This window comes from Cydia pomonella, chromosome 9, assembly GCF_033807575.1.
Source record: "Cydia pomonella isolate Wapato2018A chromosome 9, ilCydPomo1, whole genome shotgun sequence".
Taxonomy (NCBI): domain Eukaryota; kingdom Metazoa; phylum Arthropoda; class Insecta; order Lepidoptera; family Tortricidae; genus Cydia; species Cydia pomonella.
Window position 1 is genome coordinate 15377292 of NC_084711.1, and position 25074 is coordinate 15402365.

At 36.9% G+C, this 25074-nt stretch overlaps 4 protein-coding genes across 4 annotated transcripts in view; 3 read left to right on the forward strand and 1 right to left on the reverse strand.

Annotated features, from left to right (window-relative positions):
• Positions 1 to 25074, forward strand: part of LOC133521466 (uncharacterized) — a 520259-nt gene that overhangs the window by 191525 nt on the left and 303660 nt on the right. The gene's annotated exons all lie outside the window — the stretch shown is intronic.
• LOC133521448 (uncharacterized) lies at positions 283 to 11770 on the forward strand. Its single transcript, XM_061856407.1, has 3 exons — positions 283 to 983; positions 2108 to 2306; positions 11516 to 11770. The coding sequence occupies exons 1-3, from the start codon at positions 620 to 622 to the stop codon at positions 11691 to 11693; spliced, it is 741 nt and encodes a 246-aa protein (XP_061712391.1). The 5' UTR covers positions 283 to 619; the 3' UTR covers positions 11694 to 11770.
• Positions 15629 to 22899, reverse strand: LOC133521451 (lamin-A-like). The gene is made up of 6 exons (XM_061856411.1): positions 22552 to 22899; positions 22187 to 22426; positions 21649 to 21751; positions 20566 to 20672; positions 19988 to 20113; positions 15629 to 18739 (listed from the first exon to the last, which is right to left on the reverse strand). Exons 1-6 carry the CDS (start codon positions 22630 to 22632, stop codon positions 18416 to 18418), a joined length of 981 nt encoding a protein of 326 aa, XP_061712395.1. The 5' UTR covers positions 22633 to 22899; the 3' UTR covers positions 15629 to 18415.
• Positions 23152 to 24879, forward strand: LOC133521449 (heat shock 70 kDa protein 14). The gene has a single exon (XM_061856408.1). The coding sequence runs from the start codon at positions 23334 to 23336 to the stop codon at positions 24753 to 24755; it is 1422 nt and encodes a 473-aa protein (XP_061712392.1). The 5' UTR covers positions 23152 to 23333; the 3' UTR covers positions 24756 to 24879.

A 25074-nucleotide genomic window follows, 5' to 3' on the forward strand; every position in this document is an offset into this window, starting at 1 on the left:
ACAGGGATTCGATCCCTGGTACCTGGTACATACAACCTAAATTAAAAATAGGTAATTATGGCAGTAGAGCAGAAATCGAAAACATTACAACTGCTTGCACTGCGATGAAAGTTACTAATTGAACTCTAAGTAACTTACTGACAAAAACTCTCGATAACCAAGTTATTAAAACATAAGTTTGTTCCTACTTAATTATTAGTTAACATAGTCGTGCGCCTATTCAACGCCTACAAGCAACAATTAGGTAGGTATATGAAGAAGATTGTATAATTATCCCGGTAAGTAAGTGCTACTTGCACAGTTTACAAAAACTGCTTTCAAAGTTCGCGTGTGAATCTATATTTACAAATATGTATTAGCATCATCTAGTAATCTACAGGAACGCGCGCGGTCCTCACGTCTCGCATCGCATTCGAAGTCCGAAGACAGGTGCCGGCGCGCGCACACGGCCATAAGTTCCCCGCCTGTTGCATCGTTCGCTTGTCGAATGACTATTCCGTGTCAAGCATAACAATCACTCGCACATAATATTACTCACCATATGCGGATGGGACGTGCTGTGCGGTAATGTTTGTCCCCAAACTTGGATTCAGTGAGTTCTAGTGACAGTTCGGTGAAGATGCCAGGACACGCCGGGAGCCCGTATTGGGCCGCTGTGGACTTTGATAGCGAGGGTGAGGAGCAACAGGAATCTCCGAACCACCGTGTGTACTTGGACCCTTGGGATAACGAAGCTTACGGGATAATTCAGGATACGGATGCAAGTCAGGGGGAGAATTTGCATTCGTTTGCTGGCGAGCCAGTCAGTGCTAGTTTTTACTACGTTCCGACTAAAAACTATGACTCTGAGGAAGAAGCGCCGGCGCCCCTGCCACCGAGGAGGAACGTGACGCCACCAGAAATTATTCCATGCGAATATGCTGTGTACGGGAGGAAGATGTCAAGAGTAATACCAGAAATGATATACAATGAGAGACCAATGCGTAAGTACACATAGATAGTAAAAAAAGGAGACTATCCCTTTTGTTTCTAGTTAAGCCACATTCGAGGAACGTAATATTACCTAGTTGATAACACCTGGGTAATTAATTATCGACAGGTGTTTTAGTTAAACTAGTGGAGCGCGATCTACGTAAACTCTTTGTACTTCGCTAGGTACTTACCGGCAAAATTAAATGTTTATGACTCAGATATCACCTGTATGGCAAATAATTCTTCCAAATATAAATATATAGACTTCATGGGGTTTTCAGCGACGAACTTCCATAGAACTACAAGTTTGACTACCTACAAGAGAATTATATGAATTATATAAGTAGGTATTTGTATATTTTCTATCTGTCGAAAATCTACATATTTGGACTAATTTATGTAGCTTTCTTCCTTCTTAAGGATTTCTTTTTAATATTGCTATAAAATTTCTCTTGACATTTCTATTGAGCAGATACATTTTGCATAATTCTGTATGTAGACAAACTCTGTCCAAATTTTCGACCCAGATAACTGGTAGGTAATGCCTTAAAGGTTTAAGGCATTAAGTTGCCAGATATGTAAGTTGTTACTTACGTCCCCAATAAAGTAAAAAAAAAACTACATACATATTAGTAGGCAAACAAATGATCAATTCAGGTAGAGCTTTACCTATCGTCGGCTATTTGCAAACCTCGTAACTTCCTGAGGAGTTAAGAGGTTTTTTTCTTTAGAAATTATTGACTAAAGTAGTGACAAATTTAATGTCTTTTAATGGATTTTTTTTAATTAATTTACCATTATTTTCAATTAACCATTCATAAATCGAATTTGAATAAAAATAACAAAAATACGGTTTGTAAAAAATGTGTACCAAATTCAATCTATCCAGTAGTAAAATAATAATAATAATTCAGCCTATATACGTCCCACTGCTGGGCACAGGCCTCCTCTCATGCGCGAGAGGGCTTAGGCTATAGTAGTATTAAAGAAAATTTCCTTTGACAGAAGGACAGGCACACAGAGACGGGTGATCTATAAGGGGTCATGTTTTTCCATAAAAAATAACAATAGGAAGGCCAATGGAAACACACCCTTCGCAACTTAGCTTTGCCTCATTGAAATTTAATCAATACAGGAGACCGCAGAAGATCCATGTACATCGAAGAGCCAGTATACGCCCCTCACCCGATGATCTACGAGCCACTTTACGGCCATGTGCTGCCCCCGCCCCCCGGCTACCTGCCCCCGCCGCCGCGCTCCAGGATGTCGCTGCCGCACCACCCTGAGTACATGATGGCGAACCTCGGATACGGGAAACATAGGAGACATTCCAGGTTACTTTTTGTTATTAGGCTTGTCTTTTCTATTTGGTAGTTAATGACATTGGCTAAACAAATTGACCGCGCATTGATACCGGGACCGACGAATAACTCTCATATTATAGGTACCTATCCTAAACGTAGCGGCGTAGCGTATGTGTTTGCCGCCCGGGGCCGATCAGAAATTTGCCGCCCTAATTTATGATCAACATCACTTAGTCAGGTCATAAGTTCTGTCACATAGATTTTTACTGATAAAAAAGTTATAGATACAGTTTTGCATTAAGTGTTCAACATTTTTTTTATACTACGTCGGTGGCAAACAATCATACGGCCCGCCTGATGGTAAGCAGTCTCCGTAGCCTATGTACGTCTGCAACTCTAGAGGAGTTATATGCGCGTTGCCGACCCTGACACTCCGCACCCTCATTTAGCTCTGCCAACCTTACTCACCGGCAACACTATGAATAGGGTCTAGTGTTATTTGGTTGCGGTTTTCTGTAAGGTGGAGGTACTTCCCCAGTTGGGCCCTGCTCTAGATCTGGAATGATATCCGCTGTGCTGTGCCCTACCACACAGAGCGAGATGACTTTTAAAGACGGATCCGGGTTCAAACATATGTAATATTCGAAAAAAAAGTTATATTTTATTTTATTTTTTATTTCGTGTGCATTCGCGTCTAACGACAATCCCAAAGTAAACAAGTAGTAAATTAATAAAAAAACGAGCTTTACATTTTAAAATAATTAAATTACATTTTTATCAGTATAAAACTAGCTTTCAAATCAAATCATGGCAAACTTTTTTTATTAAAAGCTTTGTATAACATTTTATTTCTAAAACTTGTGACCGACTAAGTACAAGACAAAGTTAGTTGGAAAAGGTAAAATACAAAGAATATCTTCAAAAACTCGACTACTGAAAATTTGGCTCATAAACTTATGAAAAAAGAAAAAAAAACATCTGAAATAATCACACAGAAATATTGTATATTTACTTCTTTTAAATAAATAAATACAATGTAACATAATTTACTTAATTACGTTCATACAGTGTATACAATTACACTGTATGAATGAGAAACCCGTCAGATTTTAACCACGTATTCCTGTTTTAAAGAGCAAAAAAATTTTTTTGTCTTTGATCAAATTCGGCAAAAAAAGTGTGTGTATGTGTTTTCTGCACACGACACGTTATTTATTTTTATATGTTGGCAAAAAAAACTTTACAATGAATAAATAGTTTTTTTTTTTAGTTGCAGATAAATTTTGCGAGTTTCCTTTAAAACTTTAATGCCTCTTAGTAAGACCACATAGTGCTTGCGTTGTCGCAGCCATAAAGGCGTTTTTCACTGAGTTATTTCAAAAACGAATTTTCACAAGAATTGTCATTATCTTTGTAACAAGACCGATTTTAGAAAACTTTGTATGACATTTTAGTTTCTAAACATGTGATCAAGAATACACTTTTAACATCTGTCGGATTCCCATTGTATATATTCAATATTCACAAAAATATTCAAAGGATAGCCGTGGTTGTGTGCTACGGTCATAAGCTTTAAGAGGGAAGTATATAGCACGGGATCGTCCATACAAAAAGAGAAAACGTTTTTCCACTTCTCAATATTTTCTATTCTCCATTATTTTTTAGTATGTTATTGACACAATGAAAAAACTAAGTTTATAGGTTTTCCTTTTTTTCAAAATTTAAAAACAATAAACACATAAATAATTCTTAAAAAAAGCGAAACCTATAAACCTATAATAAACTATGCTGAAGGATGGACATCAAAATCAAAGTGATTTGTTAAGATTTAGTTAGTGGAAAACGTTTTCTCCCGAAATGTAATTTCATAGATAAAATATCTTTATTTCGCTAGGATCGCAAAGCTATTCTTCCCTCTTCATGTAAAGGTAAATGATTATTTCAGGTGAGAATGTTTTCTTATTTCATACGTTTTAGAGCGCGATTTTCAGTAGTCGTCTGCCTTACATTTAATTATTAATTATGGGGTTATAATTTCGTATTTAATTATTTTCTGCCCTCCGGGCGGAAAGCGTCAACTTTTCTCTCGCTGCGCTAAACGAACTTCTCGACGGAGGCGGAAAGCGGCAACTTCGTTTAGCGCAGCGGGAGCAAATTTAACGCTTTCCGCCCGGAGGGCAGAAAATAACTATTAAAGTAATTTTACATTATTTTTGTGGCTGGGCGGGCGCCTTCTGTACCTACAGCAGCAAAGCGCCCAATGCATTAGGTTACGCCCGATGCTTTTGCATGAGGGCGCCGAAAAGCGCCCGTTATTCGATCGCCCGCAGCGCGACACTTACGTCGAGCTACGCCCGACTCTTTCAATATGAGGGCACCGAAGGCGCCCGGCATTGAATCGCGCGTATCGCGCCACGTTTATCGGGCTGCGCCCAACTATTTTTGAACGAATGATGGCGCCGAGGGCGCCCGGCTGTAGGTCGCGCGCAGAAGGCGCCGTGTTAAATTTGATGACGTCATATAGGGTTATAGGCGTGTTATAGGTTATACCTATAACCAGCGGACAAGCGAGTAAACTCGTCGGTGGTTTGGAACGCCGCACTCCGGTAGCGATTGACCGCCCCCGCACACCCGCCCCACGCCGTTCGCTCTCGCGGTGCGTTAGTTCATTTCGTGGCTTGATTTGAAAATATTGATATCTTAATTTTATATTTTTTTAAATACCGTTTTTGCCGCCCCCTCTTATGTGCCGCCCGGGGCCATGGCCCCCCTAGCCCCCCCCCCCCCCTCGCTACGCCTCTGCCTAAACGTATGGTTGCCGAGTGGACCGGAGCCTTTCTATGTGAGGTATGGTAAAATGCTGGAACAACTCTATGTAAGTAAACGAGCCTATTCAGGTAAACTGTATATTTTTCTTGAAACATAATACGTCACGTAAAAAGGCTTATATTAAGAAGTAGGCGGGTCATACGCATTTTATAGTATGCTTAACTTGTTCGCGTCTTTCCTGTAGATATCGCAAAGCTAATTTTTCCGCAGCATCATTACAGGCGGTATAACATTTTTTTAGTATTTGAGACTCAAATAAGAAAAACGGGATTCATTATTATGTACCACAGTCGTTAACTTTTATTGTTTTGTTCACAGAATGATCTTTTTCTAAAATGTATTTGACTCGGGCACAATGATGCGTTAAATCGGAAACGGTTTTCCTAGACCCGGTAAATCCACCGATTCCTAATTTTAGGCTTATATGTCATGCCTATACTCAGGTATCAATTGTCCAATATAACCAACATTCTCGTGCACTCTATTTTGTTCGTGACTCTGATTTTGGAAACGATGATCTGTTAGGTACTACTTTCTAGTCATAATATTTGATTATCTCGTCTTACGTAGGTGCCTTGTTCTTATTCCTAGTTATGATGTAAATTGAATGGACAGCAAACAAACACTGTTTAGGATTACACAATGGCTGTATCAATAGTGCATAAACACATATGACACTAATTTAGAGCAAGTCCTTAATCATTTATCAACAATACCTTACGTATACAAACAGTAGCACCTTACACTTAGTTTAGAAAAGAAAGGTATGAGGATGACCTCAAAGGCAAGTATGCAGTAGGGGGTTTAGGGGAATTCAAAACACCTAGATTTTCAGTGTAATTAAGGCGTTTTCCAGTCAAGATATGCGGAATAATACTTATGACGTTGGTTGTAGCACCTAAAACTGTAAAAAGCACCAAAATAAGTCAATAACCATGCTCAAACACCATTTCATAGCGTTAACCGCATATAAGCACAGCGGCGTTCCGCGCGCTGATCACAAATGCCTGCGCCAGATTTTATATTCTTTTAATGCACCAGCACAAGCGAAATTAATTCTTCGAAGAACCAGAATAAGGTGACCTGGAGTTCCGTAACAACTAAGCATAATCAAACAATACTTATACTAGTTTACCCAAGACCGAGACTCAACAGTTCTCGAAGTTATGTTGAAACACGGAGCACCACAAAACGCAGACATTTCACGCTAATGAGACGATTAATAGAAACGCTCAGGGAACCATCTGTGGATTTCTAACACTCGCGACAGCTAACGCTACCGGTCATTATGATGGGCTGTGTTGTTTTTGCATTGCAGCGAAAGTTGATGCAAGTATAGTTGCGTAGGTATTGAATGCGTATATTGCGTCCGTTCGCATAAGAGGTCGATAGTACCTGGTTATCGGAGGTGTGCCTTACCATGTTTGTTTATCTTCAAGTAAAGGCAGAGCAACAGCAATGCACTTTTATATTCATCTTCAGTTTTCTTCAAATGCTATATCTGCCATCTGCCCTAAAGTTACATGCTTTACGAAAATTTAAGATGGAAGATGAAGGTGAATCCTGATTGATTTGGACTAGGTATGTCCACCTAGTGATCTTCAAGGTTTCAACTTTTATAGAGTTAATAACCGATACAGAATCTATAAATAGACGTTAGCATTTGTATTATACAGAGCAAAAAGTAAATAGTTATCACTTTATTTACTGTGTACCAAATTCTGCCAGTTATTAAATACTCGTACTTCTTTATATCAACTTGTGTCTTAAACTGGGTAGCGCATATTTACGCCTGCTCTAGAATAGAACTGAAAAGAAACCGTATTTTATATGATATCCTAACATAGTTGTAAACAGTCCAATCGTAAACCATAAAATGAATTTAACTACTTAAATAGACATTACTGTGAGTTCCCATTCTCATCGCCAAAGCGCGTGACGACTTCCACGGAAAGCATTAACGACAAAAAAGCACGTTGTTCGGTGCACCATGTATATACTCGTAAGTTCCTAACAGGGTTGTCAACTAAAGCTTAATTGTTATATAATTACAACCATTAAGCTAATGGTTAAAAAGGTTACTTAAAAAAACTGACTTCAGTATGAAACTGACCCGCTTTATCTTCCGAGTTTTTTAACTTATCACTTTATCAGTATTCTCTTGATACTTAATAAGTATGCGACTTTTACCTTTCACGTCTTAAAACTCTAATTCATGTAGCTATTATTACACTGGAAAAAACAATGCCTTTCGATAATCTACAGATTCTAAAACAGTAATTGCAATAATGATTTAATTCCCGTCATGTTGGTGTACAAATTACAGCCCTACGCTCTATTATCATTATAACGACGCCTCAATGTACCTCGTGTGAATGCGCGCCGGTTTTTGCTTCCTACAAATGAAAGTTGCACCTGTGTGAATCTAGCTCGTTTCTTGTTTGGAGAGAAACCGCCGACATTGACCTCCCCGTGACCACTGCGTTGCATCATATGACATCGTAATTTGGGATTTGTTTGCTGATTGTGTTTGGATAATCTCATTGAACGTGTAAAAATCTGGTCCACCGGGCAAGGACTGAGCGTCTGAGAAAAATAAGTGAAAGTTTTGCTTTAATAAGTTTTTGCATTATTAGTCCTAAGTTTTAATCATAGTTCACCGAGGCTTTCAAAATAGGATCAAGGAGGAAAGAGCTCTCCTTGACCATACCTACCTTTTTAAGGTAATACCTACTAGAAAAACGACCCATTGGGTAGGGTATTTATTTAGCAACAGAGAGGTATATTAACAAAACAGGCTTTTTTTATTTCCCTCGGAAATATTTAGTATCGTTTTATAGCGTTATTTGTTTGACTAATACGCATAAAAAATTAAATCCTCAAGTGTGTTAGACAATCTCAATTCTTGTAGGTAATACCAAACGTTCAAAAATTGGAATGGCGGTAAAGGCCAATACATAATCTATTACAACAACGACTCTTTCCTACTTCGGAATCGAAAGTGTTGTAGGTATTATGTATGAGTCGATTATTTTTATGTTATCGATATCATTTCCAAATATGTGGCTTCCAAACTTGTTTTACCCTGTTCAGTTATTAGCCAGCCATTTAACTCCGATTAAGAAGCATCAATGCAGGTTCAGAAAAACTTGCATGACAATGTGTTCATTTTCTTCTGATCTCCATTGAGTAGTAATCATGGAATGTGAATGGAAGACACTTTCTCCGATGGTTGCTAATAATGACTTACACGGTTAGACAGATCAATAAGTTCATTTAATGTACATAATGAGCGAAGCGGGAGCCTGTCTCGGGAGTCGGGAGACGTTCAGGGTGATTAATTATAATTATTTATTACTGTCTAGACATGTTGACAAATTAAAACATGGTAATGAACTTATGTAATGGTAGCACATTAATTGAAGAAGACGCATTCCGATTAGTGCTACTTTTAGAAATAAACGAGAGCGTTAATTACTGAAAACATGGTTTTAAGTATACCTATGCATAAAGTTTTCGTTCTTCAAATTTCCGCATTCATTAAACATATTTGTGAAGCTAATATCGAGCGCTGGAAATAAGTGTCGTAAGGGGCTCGCTAAGAGAAAAAATCACAATTTCCATAATCCGTGCCACAGCCCACAAGCATTTTCATCTGTAGGACATGGCACAGATTCAGATGAATAATAAAAATCCTTAGCTTTTGACCACGGGGCAGCTTTAGCCAGCCTAGAACCATTATTAACATGTAAACGTATCTGTATCTTTTTATGATTACCTTTTTTGATTACAAAACTGTAGTTTGCTGTTAAAACAAATCATAGGTACGAGGTACGTATTTAAGTACCTATGGTTAAATATAAATGATCCAGTAAAATATAAATGTAGGTGTACTCTACTTAATTTATGATCTTAAATGGTCTTTATGTGACTATGTGATCTATGCGGTAACCCGTTTAAGATATAATTGTCCTTTTACTAGAAGTACACCGGAAATAATGTAGCATAAGAGCAATTACTTGGCACACCCACTTTCTAGTCACGGATTACGTGAACCAGCATTGTTGAGGTAAATTCGGATAGCGAGAAAGCCACTCATACCGACCATGCTATGCTCATAATTGTCTCCAACGCTGAAACTGCGCGTGAGATGGACGCATGTTTACTTGAAATCATGCTACGGAATTAATTTAAATGACATCCATACCATATACAAAGTAGCTGCGGTTTGTTATTCATCTGATTGTGCTTCAGTTACCACTCCGTTCACAGAACAGTTTTAGTTTCACAGTTTAATAACAACATTTAATTAAACTTAGTTGGCTTCATTAAAAAAATTCGTTAGTTTCTAAGTAGGTATGTTCCATAGAAATAGGATGAAGTGCTAGCGTTTGACAGAACTCCTCTTCAAAGGTTTAACTTTTACTTCATGTATTTAATTCCTAAAAAGAATGCTCCAAAAACTGTAGGTATTTAACAAGTTTAGTCATGGCTATCCGCGGTCATGGCGTTTACCGGAATTCATTTCAGTCTCGTCTGAGAAGACAATACATATATTTTTCTTACAGCTATAAGAAAGACATAATATTTCTATTTGAACTTAACGAACTATGTTAACTTATTGTTAACTACATATGAAACGAAAAACTTGGTCCCTGTACAGTAGGTGTGTACAGTCAGCTGCAGAGATAAGTGAGACCCTAATACATATAAATTTATTTGCAGGGGGGTCCACTATCTTTGCAGCTGACTGTACAATGACATACTACTTGAACGATCTCACAGTCTGACTTTGCACTTCTGCGTAACATCGTTTGCAAATTGGTGCGAATACTCGTACGCACGATAGGAAGTTCGTCGGTTATCTAACCGTCATGATCTATTGACACGGATGATAGATCATAATCGTTGCCGAAGACGGCACGGTTACGTTTTAATTAAACGGCCTAGTTGCGCGATTGGACTATTTTTAATAGGTATGAGTGTTTTATTACCGCAACATTATTAAAACCATCCTAAAAGAGACCTAACACTAGGGTATTTTAGCGTAGGCGTCTATTCACCGCCATGGGAAACTAGACGCCGACGCCTGCAGACGCTACAGAGTGGCGTCTCTCTGATATTCACAAATTGGTACCAAAAGTGTCGGAATAGCTCTGACAATTCACTCTCACTATACCTAGATCGAGACTGATTGCTTTATTTTTTACTTGTATACCTACGTATCTAGACGTTTCCCACGTTTCTACAATTCACTTTTGGAACTAAAGTTTTTACTGCCATATGAACAATTATGTACGTACTTACAATATGTACTTTTTCGTGTTCCGTACAAAACTTTGTTCACGGAACACTTATGGGATCACTTTGATCTTACAAATCAGTTAAATGCAATTTTCTCCAAGACCGTTTGACGTAGATAGCTAAAATTTTGAACAATTATAAAAATTACCGCCACTAATATTGTACAACAGTCAAAACCGCTTTTTATGTTATTATTGTTTTATTTGGTCAATGATCTGAAAAGTTTCTCCTAAACTTCCTAAAGCACTAAACATTATAAGCAAGTACTTAATTAAAAAGATTACTCGAAACGAGAGCTTTGTCCAGTTAGTTACCTGAATGGATGCTCTAGCTCTAAATCTCTGACATCTAGTTACAGATTAATTAGTACTCAATTAGATATATACCTATATTTTAACTTCATACTATAGATATATATGTATAGAGTCTGTTCGTACTGAAAGAAATGTTTGCATAACTGTAACAAAATTTTGGTTACTGTTTACACAAAAATTGGGACTTGCGAACTATGTGTTATATGTTACAAAACCGTGTTTCGCTATCAGTGTTCAGGTACTGGGTATACACTACAAAATAAGTTTGTAAATTTATGCAAAGTTTATTTTCTTATAACCGTAGTTTAGTTATTTAGTAAAGTTACAAAACCAGTTCGGCTATCTATTTTTTTCAGTGCGGAAAGAGAAGAGTCGTGGAATGTATTGGACCCCATACATTCCACGACTCTTCGCTTTCCGCACAGACTCTATATACGAGTAACATAATACATGAGTCAGAGCGTGTAAAATATTTAAAGCGCTGAATAGTTACCGTAGATGATTTTAGAGATCGAATCGGGAGCATATTAACTCAAAATCTTAAACTCTTTATGATAGACAATACTATATTTATTTATTTAAACTTTATTGCACACATAAAGAAAAATGTACAAATGGCGAACTATACTACACACTACACAACTACACTACACTATACTATACTATACTTTACAATATTTATGTTATTTGGTTTACTAGAAATGTGTTGATAAATAAATATAGTCCATTGTCCTCTATTCCGATTTATGCTAAAAGCTTTATCTTTGTAATAAATGATACTATTTTTTTAAGGTTAACGGACGCCTACGAGCACTTCGCCAACGAGCGGCTGTCTCCAGAATACGAAGACTGGGCGCGGCCCTTCCCCAAAACTGCGCCTGACAACTTCCACCTGTCTCGCTACGGACATCTGCAAATCGACTACTCTTGTAGCTGGAACTCGCTCGACAGGCTCATCAGGAACCAGTAAATAATAAGCCAGGCCTGCCAACGAGCTGTTGACCATAAATACTAGAACAGGCGGCACTTCCCCGACATCTGGAACTTGCTTGACAGGATCATCAGGAACCAGTAAATAATAAGCCAGACCTGCCGATGAACGGCGGACCATAAATACTAGGACAGGCACACCTCCCCGACAGTTGGAACTCGCTTGACAGGCTCATCAGGAATCAGTAAATAAGTAATACATATGCTAGGCCTGCCAAGGAACGGTTGACCCTAAATACTAGAACCGGTACTACCCGACACGGCACCTGGACATCGACTAATTTGTAGCTGGAACTCGTTCGACAGACCGATACTGAAAACAGTAAACGTAGGCCTTTCGTAACACTATCTTCAAAATACGAGTAGGTACTATAAATAGTTTAGAGTAAGGGTAACGGCAAACTTTTAAGAAAAAGAGCACTGTCGCCAATATTTCTGTGCCTCCAGTGTAAAAGGGTTTAAGTCGAGTTAGTCCAAATTACAAATTTTGCCAGCGTAGTATTTATTTCCTGAAACTACATCGTTTGTTTCGACACTCATAGGCCTGCGACCACTAATTGCAGAGATATCGATTGTGCAAAAGGGTTAAAGTATGTCAAAAATCTTAACTATCATGTTCAAAACGATTTATTTTTATATAATCTCCTTTAGAAAATTGGTATTTAAAAATCGTGTTACAAACAATGGTTAAAGTAAAGTTTAATCTTAGTGAATGAACTCCATTTCAAAAGACCATTCGGTGTAAAGAAATCAAAATTGACTTAGGTCAATTTAAACTAACGAGTCTAGTTTGTGCATCACGGTCAAATTTTAGTTTTTTTGTTATTCACAAACAATTTTTAGGATGTGATAATGTGTAAAAGTGTATAATTTGACTTCGACCGTTTTTCACAATCAAGATTAGCTTAACCGACTTAATGATGATGGTTAAAGTCCACATAGATTCCTTTCATATTTAATTTCTAGTTGGTCAACGCAAAATAAAGTACATTTTGCCCACTTTTCACAATGTTATTATATATATTTTTCGTTCGCATTGGTAAAAGTAGAGTTATCATATAAATGATGTTGTGCAAAACGGTAGAAGTTGATAGGATGCGCGGGGTGCGGAAGAGGGGTCGGCGACGCATACGCCGCGCGACTCCCGCCCGCGTCCCGATAGTCCCATGACGTCAGCAGTCGGCAATCCCCGCGCTTGCAGGTGTACCCGTGTGGTATTGTTCTGTGCTGCAGAGCGACTTTCGTTCGCAACGGTGAGTTTGACCATTTTACACAAATGGCTTAAAAATAACCATGTTATTACAATGTTTTTGACAGCAATTAAAGGTTCCATTAATAGGTATTGAGCAAAAATTTTTAGTACCAGGTCATACTCACCTTGACTGTGACGCAGATCATGCTTTGATCGAAAAAGCCAAACGTAACACAACTGCAGATATACCTACATGTTCCTCGCGACTGGTATCAACTAGTTCAATCAGTTTCGAAAAAGATTTCTATACAAGTAATAGAAATGACGCAGCTTTTATAATTTCAGTATGCTTTTGAAAACTGAATTTATTGCGCGAAAAGTAAACGAAAAAAAAGAAAAGTTTCTGTTTAATGAGGTCAGTGAATTTAAATACTAAAAATATCTGTTCCCAAAAGTCCTGCACAAGAAAAACAATTTAACACACGGAAATCATACCAAAAAAGAGGTTGCCTTACATCAAATGAGGTAGTTCTGTTTTTTATATATACCTCCTGCCTTTTCCACCTCGAAAGCCCTTCGGATCATTGTGTGTATAATATACAGTACAGCGAGAGAAATTGTTATAACTCGTATCTCTTGTATATCTTTGATGAGTCAGACTGATCCTCTGAACCTACAGCACTCCTTTTGGGGCCAGCGTGTGTGGTAGTATTTCTTCGTCAACCTGATCAGGCCGGTCGAAATTGTCATTCGATGGTGGATTATCAACGAATGGTTTTTCAATGTCGGCACACATCTCCGGTCCTGTATATTCTCGCAGCATTGACCATTGCTGTAGTTGCAAACAGCTGAGCATTTGAGTCCTGCTTGCCTGCAACCAACTTTGAAAATCCGTATCTTAGAAACTATTTGGCTTTCTAAAATTAATTTATAGTCAATTAATTGAAAATATCATTTTCTTATTTGTGTGCATAGTGACTTTTGCCTTAACTCCGGTTCTTAGTAGAAAAAATTTACAAAAACTGAAAAAAATCCTAAACTTTAATGGATTTTCATGTACTTTACAATGATCCCAAGGGTTTTCGAGGTGGAAAACTTGGATTTATTATTACCAGTTCATTACTACCAACATATTTTTTTTTAGAACATTAATAACTGCATCAATAAATTGCTCTGATATTTAGATTAAGATGATATTTGTAAAATTTGACGATTTAAAAGTGCTTGTTGCTAGGCCTATTTGAATAAAGAATATTTTGACTTTGACTTTGACTATTAAAAAAACAGAACTACCTCATTTGATGTTAGGTGAAATGTACCAATTCCATGGGCTAATTGGAAGAAACTCAATATGAAACAGTTGATTATGCAAAATGGAGACGAAAAACTTATAACCAGCCAGTACAACTGACGCCCTGTTACACTGAACCGTTAGCGATTTCAGCAGAAAAATTAAAAGATATCAAGTCACGGTTACAGTGATCAATCAGCACAGGAATTCTATTTCAGTTTACAGGCTGATTCTAATCTACCTGCTATTCATCCCGATTTACAAGATCGATTAAAACGAAAATGAATGAAAATTCAGTACAATATTTGTTTCGATTTTGTTTTCAATACATTGATATTATTCATATTGGTTTGTTTTATTTTTATCCTAATCCTATGAAAGTACAATACTATTTTAATTCCCAAAATTGTTTCATTAACACATTGCAATAGTTCAAAAAGATCTCAGAAGCACTAGACAAAGTGTAGTTAAACCTTTTGACACATTCATTACATTGGTGAAAAGGGATTAAAGTTTTTTTTGAAAGCCCATATTTCCGTTATTTTCAGAAAAGCCAGGTTTCTTTTAATGTCAAGTTATAATTCATCACTTATACTATCTAAACTTAAATTAAAAACCTAATTTTCTTATAAAGAATGCAGAGAAACTCCGGCTTAAAACGTTTTTTGGCCATACTGAAAAATTGCATTTTTTGAGTTTAACCCTTTTACACTGGAGGCACAGATTTCATGCCAGAACGTCTAATTCCTATTGAAATATTTTTGGACGTCAAACATTTGCTAAAGATACGATTTGGATTAGATATGTCAATATCAAAAGTGACTTTTCTTCAAACAAAAAGCGTCACTTTTGACACTGACATATTTCATCCATATCGTATTTTTAGGACATTTTTGACGTCTCGTAAAGTTCGAATAGTAACTGTACTCGAAAAAGTAAAGAGCCGCGTACGACTTGTGCGGTACAAGTTTATCGGCCCCTGCTCTAGAGTATACCTGCCTATGTACCTAAATATGGCGTTTTCAATGTTTACAAAGTGTAGGTATTTTGTTAAATTGATGATGGAACTTACTTGTAATAATTAAGATATGTAAAAAAAATGTTGATTACATATTGCATCTTGTTTTATGTTTCCTAGTTTTTAAAAACCAATCGCCAAGTTTTTAAAGACCAAACTAGTTGTACTATACATATATGTAGGTATAGTATAAAGCAATATTGTTAAGAAAAACAGTTTCTAAAAACGATACGGCCAAAGATAATAAACATTATACTTACGAAATATATTTGTTATTTTTTTATTGCAAACCTCACCAACCAATCATGAGTTTACGATTTACTAATTTGCTAGCGCTAACGGACACTTAGCTATAAAACTTGTGTTGCATTTTTCTTGTGTTACTGAATTTAACATGGTAAATGGTAGATTTACGTCCAAATAATACATTATTGGCAAAAATTATATTTTTGGCCTAAGCTTTTATCGCTGACTGTACTTTTCTTTCAACTAATACGAGAGATATCGAGACAATTCTAGCAACCCGAAACACAATTAGTTTGCGTTGTTTTATCACAGACTAGTTCCCATGGCCACCTACTGTCTCCATCATCAAATCAGCTTCATGTCAGAATAATATTGCATTGTCATCCGATTCACATATGTATGCAAAATTTCAGCTCATTTGGAAATCGGGAAGTGGATCAAATTTAGCTTCCAAGATTTGACCTACAATAACATACATACTAACAGGAGTGACAGGGCATAAAAGTTTGTAAAAAAGGATAAAACGCGCCGATGAATACCAAATATTTTGGGTACAAACTATTACGAACCAATGTGTGTAAATGTAGCATAAATTAAACATAACGGGAAAAACTAACTACCGAAAATCTGTGATGAACCTAAAATGATTGTTATTAGGTATTTAGAATTGATCTATCTCTTGGAAATTATGCCATAAGGTACCTACAAGTAGGCGTATAGGGTGACTGCATTAGTTATGGGCCGCTCCATAATAATTGCCCACACTTAACAAGGCCGAAATAAACAAACCAATAGAAGTCTTATTAAGAGTGGCCAATCAATAACTATAGCAGTCACCCTACGTATGTTTATTAACACTCTTCGTGTTTCTTCTCTAATATTTTTTTTTCATGGCTGATATTTTGATCGCACATGCTGTGCAAGTGTTATTTAATCGTCCTATGAAATTAAATTATTTATAACGTTTTACTAAAAGAAAATTAATAAAGTGTCTACGTACATCTGTTTTTAAAATAGACAGATATTGATAATATTATTTCATAGAGTCATAAACATTATAGTTATCTCGCCTCTATTACGCTGCACTTTCCTTTAGATTTTATTGACCAGAATTGCCATTTATTATGTCGATGTGGTTAGCTTTCGATACTTCATTAGATTGAGCCGAGATAATCATCGGCTGAACGACTTAGCTTTCACCATTTGTCTGGAAAATTGACGTTGTGCATTTGTTTCTCTAGCTAGTTAATTTCCGTAAAGAAATTCTACACGACGCAAAAGCCAATTTGTATTTATTGTATGAATAGGTACACCACAAACAAGTGACAGTGACAACCTATACCTAGTAATCTAATGGTTATGATTTATGTATAGGAAATTGTATTTAAATCTACGAAAATGTTGAGCACGATCTCGCAAATTCAATTCAAATTGAAAAATGTTATTAGACATGTACACTACCGTCAAAAAGTAACACCAAACACAATTTTTAGTTTCATTTTCAGGAACACGTTTGATCGGTAACCCATTTCTTTGCAAGAAGAGAACGATCTCAAACATTCAGCAAAGATCTGTAGAGGCTACACAGCTAATAAAGAGCAGCAAGGTGTGTTAAAAAACAATTTGGCTACCGCAATCACCACTATCACCAGACCTGAACCTGATCGAGCTTTCATGGGATGAACTCGCCCGTAGGGTCCGAAAACAATCTCCGACATCAGCAAAAACTCTATGGGAGATACTGCAATATGAGTCCAGGAAATCCATAAGCCATGACACTCTACTACACAATCTTGTAGAATGAATATTAAGATTACTCTGTAGTGGAATAGCGTCAAGGATTTTTCGATGAGAAACTGTGAAAAAAATGTTTTATTATTATATATACGAGTATATGCTTTCATTTAATAAATTGTTTAACGCTTTATTTTTCGGATTGTAGGTATCTACTGCAAAGTGAGGAGTATTTTGGTAAAATGGTCTTTAACTTTTTGACGGTAGTATATTTCAATGAATAAATGGATATAACTGTTCTATTAGGTAATTTTTAATTATACTTTCAAGTCATTCGTGCCTATAGAGTATCGAACACAATTGCTGGTTTTATGAGTGCTGTGTCCAGTGGCCTCAGCGATGCAAAGGTCGTCCGACCAATAAATAAGCAGTTCACGCTCCAGAGGAACTATGCGCCCAAATATGCAAGCGCACACTGAACTGGTCAAATGTAGGCCACGTGACGTAACATATGAATAGTCAAGTAATTTTCATAATCGCATTCTTATTCATACAGCAGGCGATATAATACAAGATAACAAACATTACGCAGATGCTCCTACGAATAGTTGAAATAAGTAATTATTTTTGACTACGAATGTTGGTTTGTTGCGTCACTTTTGATTTTAATTGCCATAGTTTTGACCGTTCTACATAGGAAATACTTTGCTATATAACTAGTAATGCTTATTTGAGGTGATCGTTAATGTTGGAATAATTATTTTTTATCCAGTTCTTATAAATTATGATGAAACAAGATAGTATTGTAAAGATCTCTGAATGCAGTTGTAGGAAACTTAATTATAAAGGTAAATATTTAGCGATTGTATGATAAAGAAACTTTGCATTCGTTTCATAAAAATAGGTAGGTTGTACGTTTGTATACATAATCGACTTCTATAAAAAGGTAAGAAAAATCTTCAACTACTACTTACTAAAAACTATTTTATTAAAAAAATCATTTTATTAAACTAGTTAACTTACAACAAGACAGTCCAATAAGAATTAGAAATAATAAGGGTCAGCCGGGGTTAGCGCGCCCATGGAAGGTATTAGGAACCCTAGGAACAGGTGTCCGTGGAAGCTCTTCCGTTTTTTGTAGCGCACTTTCCCTATCTGACGGAGGAAGTGTCGTAGGAAAAGACGCGGCTCAATTGCCCTAATAATCAAAATAGGAAACAATTAGAAATCTAGAAATTCTTTATCATTGTAAAGCTTCCTTTTTTTCGTGATGTTAAATTGTCCTTTCTTCTCATTTCGTTGTGCACTTGGTGTTTTATTCCCATAATACGTAACTTGTAAAGTATTGGGTTTAGTTTTCTGAGTCTCAGAAACCACCTTCTTCGGAGCTTCGAACACTGGACTCAAATCAACTGAGCACTGCTGATAAGGATCTCTATCCATCGAGTAGGGTCTTTCAACTTGAGATTCTGAAGGATACGAGCTCTGAGCCAAGTAGTTCTTAAATTGACTTTGTTTTAGTTTCTCCTCTAATTCCTCAAGCCTCTGTAAACAGTGGCAATTATTTAGTGAAAGTGTCTAACAATCTCATGTTAGATCTCGTTTTTATGGGCAACAGCGTTAGTAGGCTACTTAAGTTTGTTGAGTTACTGTAGACGTAACTGAACTAGATTAAGAAAATAATTGACATGCTTTTGGCGAATTGGTGCGAGTCAGAAATGGCAGAATTATGCTGACTTTGACATGACGTTACGCTACTGATTTTAATGAACACTTAGGTACTTGCAGAAGCAACGTAATTGGTAGCTTATTTTTAGATTTCCATCGGAATTTTAGAGAGATTCTTAGATGTGCACGCAGTCCATGCCCTAGATTCATATACTTAACTAAAGCCAATGCGTGCGTTAAAGTATAGACGGGTAGAGTATGTTAACATTTAAATTGCAACCAATTATTGCTTTTAATTTAATGATTACTTAATAAGTACCTCACTAGGTACAGCTAGTACCGATAATTATACATTTTTACAATGTAGGTATTGCTAAACGCGTTGCAACGAAAACGTGTTGACTTAGTAAAGTCAACACGTGACTAAACTTAAGAACTTTGAAAGGACTTAGCGACTAATGTCAAAATTCGCTCTTCATATACTAGTAGTCCAGTAGTATAAATGCCTGATGGTGATGGAATCACCCTTGGTAATTGGTATGTCTTCAAGGTACGGTCAGGGTACTCCACAAACGTATCGTGATATAATACAGCTACTGCGCGGCGTCTAGTGAAGCGACAACTGCTCCTGCATTTACCCGACAATTATAGCGCTGCGCTGAACCTTTTCTACGGAATACAGTATACCCATCCCACAATATACTAAATCGTCTTTGGTTTACCTACAACGTACTTACTCGTACCTAATTTACAGTCACGGGCTTTAATTGTCGAGAGGGTTCAAGTTAATTTGGTTGTCAAAACTAACGGTATTTAATGTCCAATGTAAAGTAAACCCTAACTGTCTCAACAATTATTGGATGTAAATATTATATGGGATATATAAATGCTAAGTTTGTAATGATAGACTGTTAAAGTTAAGGTAATTATTATATTAAGTATCTGCTTTGTATATATAATTGTAATTTAAATTTCGTACGCCTAAACGGCTCATCATGGCTGATGTACATAATTCTATATTAATTTTCTGTCACCTAACTGTTACCTGTGATGACGAAATAAATAAAATTGAATTGAATTGAATTGAACAATTAAAGTCCATGACTGTACCGACTAATCACTTACCCTTCGATATGCGTCGATGTTGGCATCGGTCCGAGCCGCTTGTCGCGACAGCTGCTCTTGCAACTGCGCCACTAGTGCAGCGCTGCGCTGAATTTTCTCCTCGTATTCTAATACAACTTCGTTCATCTAAAATTGTCTGAGTGCATCAGGAATATATATGCTGAATTTTTGAAACCGTTCATTTTGATATAATTATTTTTAAAGCCCTTTTAAGTTTCAATAGATTTAAGGGCGGGGGAGCTTTTTCTAGCATATGCCGGCTTTCGTTGATGTAATAATGTAGATGACCCAATCAGAATATAGTCTTACCTCCAAGCCAAATAAACAAGATCAAGGCTGCGTTTCCACCAGAGATGTGCGAGGATGTGTAGCCAGGGTTGTGTTTGTTAAGAACCAATAGAACATTGTCCAATAGAGCTGAGCCGAGCGAGTATAGTTAAATAATGAACATGTGATTCTATTTGTTCTTAACAAACACATCCCTCACAATGCATCCTTGCACATCTCTGGTGGAAACACAGCCTGAAGTTTTTATTTTACATCTTTGCCTATTTTACATATTATGTACAACACATCACCTTGTCCTTATAAGATGCTTCTTGCTCCTTGTTCTTGGCTCGTAACTCTTCAAGGGCGCAAGACATTTGCGCTGCCGAAGTATCAAAGTCCTGCTGGATCTGCTGAACTAAAGCACACAACTTACTGCTAAAACTAAACCGCAGCCAAATAACACTAGACTCTACTCATAGTGTTGTGTTCCTGTTCCTGCCGGTGAGTGTTGCCAGAGCTCAACGAGGATGCGGGGTGTTAGGGTCGGAAACACGTAACTCCTTTGGAGTTGTAGGCGTCCATAGGCTACGGAGACTGCTTACCATCAGGCGGGCCGTATGCTTATTTGCCACCGAATATTAAAAATATATATAAAAGGGCTACCACTATCACCGCGGTCGAAATCTTGCATAGTAACGAGTTAGAGAGGTAGACAATGATTTTCATATATGTTTTCGATAATTGGTTGGACCTCTCCTTCTTTATTACCATACATCGGTAATCTGGTCGCATTTTGGTGGGTGGTGCTGGGTAAGTAGTAAGGTTTAACATGGTTGTGATGTGGTGAGTATGTAATTATATAACATTGATATAAATCTCCATTGAAATTGCCGGTATCCATTCTTTTAATTCAAATACGCAGCCAGCCACGTACCATAATGCCATGAGATTTACCAATATATTGGCTTACAAATTACGTAATTTACGGTATTGGGCAAAAACTTACTTAAGAAGTTACGCTCATTACAAGTACCTACGACATAACTTATTAAACAGCACCTAACAATTATATAACTCATAAAGCTCATCTCTATCAATAATTCAGTAACACCTTACTTAATTAGTAACTTCTATGGAAGTTCATTTTGTCGTGTACTAAAGATGTCAATACGGGTAATCATTCATATCAGACTTTCTTGTCAAAGTTGCACCTAGGTGGCACTAGTTATGCAAGTCTATGAGAATTTCGATTTTAGGTAGTAAATAGACTTATGAACCCAAATTCTCCGGAGACATGTCTCGGAGAGACACTTATTCAAGATAAAATCATCGGAAGTGAGGTTTATTGTGAGCATTCAGATTTTCGACCAAGATAAGAGAGTGATACGAACTTTTTCTTTCATTAGCTATTGTTACTTCTTCAATGTGCTTCTCATGCGCGATACGTAACTCCTGCATGCTTGCATTGTGCTTCTGTATAATATTTTCCTTGTCCTTTGGAAAGATAAACCATTTTTGCTTGACTTATAAGGTATGAGGTAAGTCTAGTGAAACTAACTGTCAATTATTCAAAACTGAAACCATTTTTAACCTGCGCGTCCCTCCCTCCCATATAATTATGTAGCCTACACTATTGGCGCCGCACCCAGACGCAGCGATGGCGTACCATGTATAGCGCTAGAACTATCTCATCTCGCTTGTACACCATACACAGTGTCTCGCACTCACAGCGATCTCGTGTGTGGGGGCGCGCAGTTTAAAAATGGTTTAAGCCTGATTTACATGCGTGCTGAGACTTGCCAAGTGTCAAGGACGCAGCTATGCAGTGGAATGAGATAGCGATATCGCTTGCTCTTTCCAACGCATAGCTGCGTCCCTGACGCTTGGCAAGTGTCGGCACGCATGTGGCTGTAGGTTGGATTGACTTACTTTTTCCAATCCAAATATGATAGTATCTTTAGATACAATATCATCATTCAACTTCTTGATGTCCCTTTTGAGATATACAAGTTGCGATACGGTTTCCTGAAGATTTCCTATCATTTCTCGTGAAGTCGCTAAATGGCAACGATGTGATTTTTCTGTTTCACGTGACTCTTTCAGTTCTAATTCCAGTTTCACGTTATTTTCTCGTAGCGTTTTAATTTCTTCTTTTTCGTTTTTGAATTCCTTAAACGTAATAAAAATATTTTCTTGAAAAAAACATTAAATAAAATGTTATAGGCTTAATAAACATTGAGCAGTATTTTACTTTATAATTTTTATTATTACTATACAGTATTTAGGGGACGCACAATTTTACATTTCGATAAACTCTGTAAAATCTTTTGTAGCCGATCATTAGATGAAATAGTTTCTTGTTTAAGATCCATCATTTATCATGCATTGAAAGTATATAGAAATCAGTTATATTTCACAACATAAATAATAATACCACTTTTTCATTCCAATCCAAGTTCAAACCACCAGTGGCACAATGTCACATATAACTTTTTCTTAACATAAAGTTTCAAAATGTACCATTTTTCTTTTTTTATTCCCGCCTTTTTACTTTGAGGTGGTTTACTGTTTGAGATAAAATTTAAAATGCGTAAATGTGTTGCATGGTCTATAGAGCCCTTTAGCCAGTCCGATATTTTTACGCTTTTGCAACGTTCCGATACACGGTAATTCCGATATATTTTGAGACTAAACTATGGCTATATAGTTTGCAGCGTTGTCAATGCGATGATGCGACCTTGTACTCTCGAACTATTTTCCTATTTTGTTGTGATAAATATACATACCAATTTTTTTATTAATTTGGATGATTGAAAATAACGATTAAATGAACTAGACTAGTAAGTACTTTTGTTTGAAAAGGAACATAAGCTTCTGACGTATGAATAGTAAAACAAGTAAAACAACTGACAGGTTGTCATTCGATGGAATTTGCATAGGGAATTCTGTGATTTCTGTAAGATTAGGTTAGAATCCTCGCAGTTAAATTACCGTGCATTTTGATTTTTAAACTTTTTAAATAACCATTTGCATTTTGAGTGCTGAAGATATACATGAAATTTTAACGAATTTCACAATGGCTGCAGCGTACGGAATACATTTGGGCAACAGTTCAGCATGTTTAGCATCCTACACAAATGGTGCACCTTCAGTAATCGCTAACGATGCTGGTGATCGTGTGACTCCTGCCGTGATCGCCCTCAATGGTTCAGAATGGGAGATCGGCTTGCCCGCCAAGTCCGGACAGGCTGCTTCTAAAGCTATTATTAAACATAATAAAAGATTAATGAACTGTGACTTCAGTGAAGATGATTTGGCCTACGTCGAGTCTTCCTCGTCATGCCGCATTCAGAATGACGAAAAGTTAGTGTACGAGTTCGAAACAAGTGAGACAAAACTGTATTCAAACCCTGACAACATTGCTACTAAGATTTATGATAAACTATTCACTATTGCTAGCCATTCAATGCGAGATGAGGGTGATCTGAAGTTGGTACTAGCTGCACCGTTGCATTGGTCAGATGAAAGCAGACAACGCATTGTAAAATGTGCAGAGTTGGCTGGATTTGATGTGCTTCAAGTTATATGTGAACCAGCAGCCGCAATCATGGCTTACAACCTAGAAGATACTGTTGAAGATATTAATGTTCTCGTCTACAGGTTAGGTGGATCATCTTGTGATGCTTCAATTGTCAAAATAAGTGGAGGGTTCATCAGTGTTGAGAAAAACATATTCCGATCTGATTTGGGTGGCCAATGTTTGACCAAAGATTTAGCCAACTATATTGCACAGGAATTTAAACAGAAGTGGAAGCTAGATCCACAAGAAAGCAGGCGAGCAATGGCTAAATTACTCAACCATGCTGACAATTGTAAGAACATTTTGTCAACTCTTAACTCTGCTCATGTTCACATTGAGTCTTTATTAGATGGTGTGGATTGGAACCAGAATGTCTCCAGAGCCAGATTTGAGAATGCCATTTCATCTAAAATCCCTTCATACATGGAGCCAGCACAGAAAGTAATTGAAGAATTCAATGGAAAAATTAGCAAAATTGTTCTTTGTGGTGGAAGTATGAAAATACCCAAATTGCAATCTGCAATTGCTAACTTGTTGCCAGAAGCCGAGCTACTATCCGGTATCAACCCTGATGAGGTGATTGCTGTTGGCTGTGCCCGACAAGCAGGGCTTTTACTGGATCTACCAGAGATTACACTCAATGAACCTAACACTGAGGTTGAGTTTCTAGGCAAGGATGTATACTTAAAATATCTGGATCAAACTGTAAAGATTTTCAAAGAAGGGTCTCCACCATTTGCGCAAAATGTTTGCAATGTTGATGTGGGGAAAGATGTGAAGACAATTGACTTCACTCTGCATGAAAACCCTGATGAAGAACAATTTGCTACAGAAACCTTCGATATTGAGAAGCTATGTAAACCATTTACCTTAAAAGCTACATTACAACACTCAAAAATTGTTTTACAAGTTGAATGATTTGGAAATGACTAGAGTTTTTAACATAGGTATTTTTGTTAACATACCTCTTAATAAACATTTATTTAATTAACAAATGTATTTTTAATCATTAAATTGTGTAGTATAAAGTTATTATTCTAATTATGGGTATTTTATTCTCATGAACTCATATAGCCATTATGGCCTCATTGAGGCATGAGACAGAATTAGACAGAATGTTTACCGCGAAAACCAATTTTTTGTTATCTGTCTCTCTATTGCTGTTGCGTATTCGAGCGATAGAAAAGCAGATAAGAAATTTTCGTTTTTTTTATGTTAGGCCCTCCAAATCCTCCAA

Excerpts from the sequence above, each read along its gene's own strand:
- LOC133521448 (XM_061856407.1), top strand. The coding sequence starts at position 620 with ATGCCAGGACACGCCGGGAGCCCGTATTGGGCCGCTGTGGACTTTGAT. Across the intron at positions 984-2,107 it reads ATACAATGAGAGACCAATGC|GAGACCGCAGAAGATCCATG; the intron begins GTAAGTACACAT and ends TAATCAATACAG. Across the intron at positions 2,307-11,515 it reads AAACATAGGAGACATTCCAG|GTTAACGGACGCCTACGAGC; the intron begins GTTACTTTTTGT and ends TATTTTTTTAAG.
- LOC133521451 (XM_061856411.1), bottom strand. The coding sequence starts at position 22,632 with ATGATGGATCTTAAACAAGAAACTATTTCATCTAATGATCGGCTACAA. Across the intron at positions 21,752-22,186 it reads TCATATTTGGATTGGAAAAA|GACAAGGAAAATATTATACA; the intron begins GTAAGTCAATCC and ends ATCTTTCCAAAG. Across the intron at positions 20,673-21,648 it reads AATAGCTAATGAAAGAAAAA|TTCAGCAGATCCAGCAGGAC; the intron begins GTTCGTATCACT and ends TGTGTGCTTTAG.
- LOC133521449 (XM_061856408.1), top strand. The coding sequence starts at position 23,334 with ATGGCTGCAGCGTACGGAATACATTTGGGCAACAGTTCAGCATGTTTA.